The following is a 5400-nucleotide window of genomic DNA, read 5'->3' on the forward strand; positions in this document are numbered from 1 at the left end:
GGCGGAGCCAAGAGCCTCCCTCAATCCCTCACTGGCTCCTGGGAGGGCGGAGCCACATGCAGTCGCCTCTGCTCAGGGGGAGGCAACTCACCAGGTTGAGCAAGGCCAGGGTGTCGTCTATCTTCCCCACAACCTGGAACAACCTGAGCCGGCGAGAGAGGCCGGAGACGCGCCATCAACAACACGGGCCAGCAGCACCGTCACCACGCGCCGCTTTAACCACGTTTAAAACTCCGCCATGCGCAGAGGTCGGACAGACGGACAACACGCAGCGGAGGTTCCCCGAGACCAGCACGTTGGCCCCCACGCGTGTCCGTTCCTTCTCACCCGCATCGGCTGCTCGAGCAGAAGCAGTTTGTGGAAACCAACGGACACGCTTGGCAGCGCCGGGTCCCTGTCCTCACGCCCGGGGCAGGCTGGCCACGGGGCCCGGGGTGTGAGGCCCACAGCAGACTTGCCCTTTAGGCCTCGGGTCCAAAGGCCATTGAAGGAAGGAAGCCCGCCCTGGCCGGTGCGGCTCAGGGGTGGGCGTCGTCCTGTACACTGAAGGGTTGCCTGTCAGAGCCCCTCCCGGATGCGGGCTTGTTCCCCCACAGGGCTGTGCAGGAGGCAGCCCACCCGTGTTTTGCTCTCACATAGCTGCTTCTCTCTCTCTTGCAAAATCAATTTAAAAATCTTTAAAAAATGAGATAAAGGAAAAACAGACAAGGACTCCCTCTCAGGATGGCCCACTCGGCACCCACGGAACAGCTGCTCCCAGGCTCCATGTCGTGCAGGCGAGGAAGCCAAAGCCACGCACGCAGCTCCCAAGTCGGCCCAGCTGCTGGAGACACACCGAGCCGCCCGCCTTCCCGCCTTCCTGGGTCTCCTCAGGGCTCGGGCCCCAGGATGCGCCTGCCCCTGGCCTGGCTCAGTGGCTGAGTCCTCCACCTGGTGGTCTGTGTCCACCAGGGGCCACTCGTGGCCTCCAGGGCCGGCATTCAGGGCAGGTCCCAGGTGAGGGCAGGCTCCTGGGGCCTGAGGCCAGACTCTGGCACAGGGTGTGGCCTCGGGTGAACCAGCGCAGCCTGCCCAGCATCAGCAGGACGGCCAGAGGGGCTTCGGCCAGCCCGCCTCCTCTCTGTGAAGGGGGGGGGGGGGGAAGCTGGAGGAAGCTGTCACTTTGCTGAAAGCACTGCGACACTTAGTGCAAGTGCCAAGCCTAAAGCACCGCCCAGCACCCCTCGTCCGGAGCATTCACCTCCCAGGTGCCCCACCCCAACTCCCTCCCTGGCGCCTGCTGGGCTCTGGGTCCCCGCAGTGCTGAGGCCCTTTTCCCTCGGATCCTAAGGGAGCTTGTCTTGGAGAGCAGCTCAGCCTAGGGCGCTGGCCACAGCCGAGGGCGTCCCTCCATCCCTCTGTGCCCTGCCCTGTGCGTCCCAGGCAGCTTTAGAGGGCGGCAGCGATGCCCCACCCGGACCTGGGAGCTCTCCCCTCACTGCCCCGGGCCCGCACGGCCATGTGCAGGGACAAGGCAGAGGCCTGGATGAGAACTGGCGAAGGGGAGCCCACTGCCTGAGGCCCTTGGGGCTTAGCCCAGCAAGTGAGGGGCAGCTCGCCAACCCCCGGAATGGCACGTCGTGGGCGCTGAGTGCACGTAGCTGCCAGTGACCCCACCCAGGTGGCAAGCTGCAGGCGCCCCAGCTGGCACCTCGTGTGTGCTGCCCAGGCCACGGTCACGATGAGGAACGTCATCAGGTAGACGGCAATCCTGGTTGCTAGAAGTTTCTGGATACTTCTGTCAAACTGTGGCGACAGAGGACGTCCGGTCAGGGGTCAGGTGGCCGCACCTACCCTGAGCATTGCGGGCGCCCCCTGGGGGCTGGGGACTGCGCCCGCCTGTCCTGTCCGTGTGGCTGCTGCTGCCCAGGGCAGACCCACCGCCTTCCTAGTGAACTCTCTCCCAAGCCCCGCGAGAGGCAGTCACCACCTGTCCGAGGAGAAAGCCAAACCAAGCACCCACGTCCCCAGGGCATCCAGGCCACGTGCACTGCTGGGACCAGACCACAGCGTGTGGGGCATCCTCACCCCCAGGCCGAGAGGGTGCCACCGACTGCACAGGAGGCACCCCAGGACCTCCCAGTGTCTTCTGAAGCCAGGTCCGCTCCTAACTGCTGTTCACCCCACAGGGCAGAAATGCTCCACGCTGGCTGCTCAGGGGGACCTGCCGGCTGCTCACGGGGACCCAGCTGGCTGCTCAGGGGGACCCAGCCGGCTGCTCACGGGGACTCAGCTGGCTGCTCAAGGGGACCTGCCGGCTGCTCACGGGGACCCAGCTGGCTGCTCAGGGGGACCTGCCTTAGGAAGAACACCCTTTCCACTCACTCTGTGAGGTTAACCTGTCTCTCAGGCCATCAGCCACCAGGCCCTCGCTCCAAGCACCCACTGCAGGGACCCGACGCCCTCCCTCCTAGCCTGTCCCAGGCTCCCCGCGTCCCCCCAGCCTGTCCCAGGCTCCCTGGGTCCCTCCCCAGCCAGGTACTGGAGTGGACCCTCCCGCACACCAGAGGCTGCAGACAGTGCCCAAGTACCTGCTCAGGGGAGATCTCCGTGTGGGTCACAGGCAGGATCTACCAACAGACACAAGAGGAACCGAGGGCTGTCTCTCTCTGGCTGGGCGCTGCTGGTGTTGGGGATTTTGGCCCCTGCTGGGCTGCCCCCCCCACCCCCACAGCTGTCTGAGGGGCTGGGAGCCCAGGATGCTGCTGAGATGGGCCAGGCTCCACCCAAAGGCTGCCCGGGAGGGTGAGGCTGGGTCCCGTGGGAGTGGCTCTGGGTGGGGGCAGGCTCTGAGCTGGGTGCGACCCCCACAGACCATGACGGTGGCGATTATGGACAGCAGTGCGTCGCTGAAGCTGAGCATGCGATGGGAGTGCTGAGTCCCGTGGGCAGCGTCCTCGTCCTCGTCCCCTGTGCTGGTGGTGGAGTCTCCCTGCACGCTGAGGGCCGGCTCTGGGGCCCGAGCCCCGGACATGGTGGGCCTGGGAAGAGGCACAGGCCTGAGCCTACTGAGGGAGCCCGGCATGGGGCCCTCGGGGGTGCCAGGGAAGCAGCCTGCAGGATCCACACCCACGCTTGGCTCAGCAGTGAGCGCCCCAAACCCTCTAAAGGGAGCAAATTATTAAACCCCAAATGGACTTAGAAAGGGCTGTGGACGGCCCGGCCGGTGTGGCGCAGCAGCCTGCGCAGCAAAGGGTCACAGGTTTGATTCCCGGTCAAGGGCACATTCCTGGGTTGCAGGTTTGATCCCCAGCAACCAATCAATGATGTGTCTCTCTCACATCAATGCTTCTCTCTCTCTTTCTCCCCCTCACTTCCTTTCCTCTCACTCTCTCTAAAAAGCAACGGAAAAAATACGCTTGGGTGAGGATTAAAAAAAAAAATGAAAGTGCCATGGACTGTGTGTGTCCCTGGAGAGTCACGTGTGGAAGGAAGCCCTGCCCGACGGGCGGGGAGGGGAGGGGATGGGGTTGGATGAGGCCACGATTGGGCCGTGATGGGCTCCGGGCCCTGGTGGGCAGAGCCCAGCGCCAGCTCTGCGCTGTGAGGACGGTGACAGGCTGCGGCCAGCGAGCGGCCCTCCCTGAAAACCACTTGACCGCCACCTGGTCACAGACGCCCAGGTAAGTTCCTGTCTGTGTTCCTGTCTGTGGCCCGAGCGGAGACAGGAAGGGACAATGGACGAAGCAGAGCCACATGAATAAAATCAGAAACACAAGACCAAGAGGAACACGTCAAATTGCCCAACAATACAGTGTTGGGCCTCTGATGTGAATGTTCATACAAAACCACCACCCACCTCCCACACGACTCACACAGCGAGAACACAAGACATGAGGGCAGCAACAGGCCCCTGCAGAGCGGCCGTAGCTGTCTCCCTCCTTCTCGCTTTATGCACCGCTGTAGGTCCTGAGCGTTCCTGACAAGTGCAGGATCCACCAGACACAAAAGGAACCGGGGACGTCTCTCGGCAACCACAACCACAACCACACCAGCCTGTCCCCAAACAGTCCCTCTGTGGCCAACCTCCTCCACCGCAAACCCTGGCCACCACTAAGTTTCATATGTTTGTTAAAAAGTATTGTTATTGACTCCAGAGAGGAAGGGAGAGGGAGCGAGATAGAAACATCAATGATGAGAGAGAAACATTAACCAGCTGCCTCCTGCACGTCCCCAGCTGGGGATTGAGCCCGCAACCCAGGCATGTGCCCTGGACCGGAATTGAACCGTGACCTGATTCATAGGTCGACGCTCAACCACTGGGCCACACCAGCAGGCTCACTAAGGTTGCTGCTGTCACTCTGCCGTTTCCATTTTGTCCCACGGGTGGGCTTGTCCCCACGGCACCTCCCGAGCCTGGTTTCCTTCACTCACAGGACGCACCTGAGGCCCACCAGTGTTTTGTGAGTACCAGTGTTTTCTCTGTGCAGTCACCTGCTGGTGTGGATGGACCGACATGCTCCCCGTTCACCAGCTGTGAAATGTGGGTTGTTCTCAGCCTGGGGTGGTTATGAATGAAGCCACACCCCTGCTCACAGCAGCTCACGGCAGAGGCAACCCGAGTGTCCGTCTGCAGGTGAGCGGTAAGCAAACGCGCCCGTCCACAGAGCAGGATGCTGCTCAGCCTTAGAGCGGAAGGAGATCCGGACAGATGCAACGTGGATGGATCTGGAGGACGCGGGGCTCAGTAAGCGAAGTAAGTGGCCACAGAGGATAAGCGCTGCGATCTCACTTCCGAGCGGCCCCAGAGGGGTCAGAATCAGAGACAGAGAGCAGCGCGCGCGTGTGTGTGTGTGTGTGTGTGTGTCAGCCCTGTCTCCCGTGTACCAGACAAGCGCACTGGCTGGGAGGCCATGGGACCTGTGTGCCATGCCAGCTCGCTCGCTGACCGTGGCCAAGCTATGCCATTGTCAGGTATGTCGTCTCGTCCCCCCAAAGGGAGGAGGAGGGTTAACCAGACTTGCCTCCTTCTCCCAGATACCCCAGGACGGCAGCGAAGGGTGTGCGAGCATCAGGGCGCTGGGTCAGCCGGCTCCTGTCACTGTTAAGGTGGCAGCAAACAGAGCTGCCTATCCGGGAAGCACTTGGGTAGCTCAGCCTTCGGGGGGATCCGGCTTTCGTGTGCATCTATCGGTTTGAGACCGAATACCGCGTGGAAGGGGGCGCAGCCTCAGGTGCCTGCTGCACCCGCCAGGCACAGACCGGCCGCGAGGTCGGCGAATGGCCGTCTGCCCGAGGGATGGGGGGCGGCTCGAGGTGACTAGTGACACTCGGGGTTCTGGGTCTGACGTTTCTACAGAACCTGGGTTTTTAAGTTTTCAGCCTTTAGTAACAACCAATTCTTAAACACAAACCCACTTA

The 5400-nt window shown here is 62.4% G+C and overlaps 1 protein-coding gene across 1 annotated transcript in view; it reads right to left on the minus strand.

The window, feature by feature from the left end:
* Positions 1-4808, minus strand: part of TMEM175 (transmembrane protein 175) — a 15844-nt gene extending 11036 nt beyond the window's left edge. The window contains exons 1-5 of the mRNA XM_006771449.2: positions 4474-4808; positions 2855-3020; positions 2571-2609; positions 1691-1785; positions 92-143 (exon numbers count right to left, since the gene is read on the minus strand). Of these exons, the coding sequence (XP_006771512.2) occupies positions 92-143; positions 1691-1785; positions 2571-2609; positions 2855-3013 (345 nt within the window). The 5' untranslated portion in view covers positions 3014-3020; positions 4474-4808. The remainder of the gene's footprint in view (positions 1-91; positions 144-1690; positions 1786-2570; positions 2610-2854; positions 3021-4473) is intronic.
* Positions 4809-5400: the final 592 nt, after the last annotated feature.

The sequence above is a fragment of the Myotis davidii genome, unplaced genomic scaffold (assembly GCF_000327345.1).
Source record: "Myotis davidii unplaced genomic scaffold, ASM32734v1 scaffold665, whole genome shotgun sequence".
Classification (NCBI taxonomy): Eukaryota; Metazoa; Chordata; class Mammalia; order Chiroptera; family Vespertilionidae; genus Myotis; species Myotis davidii.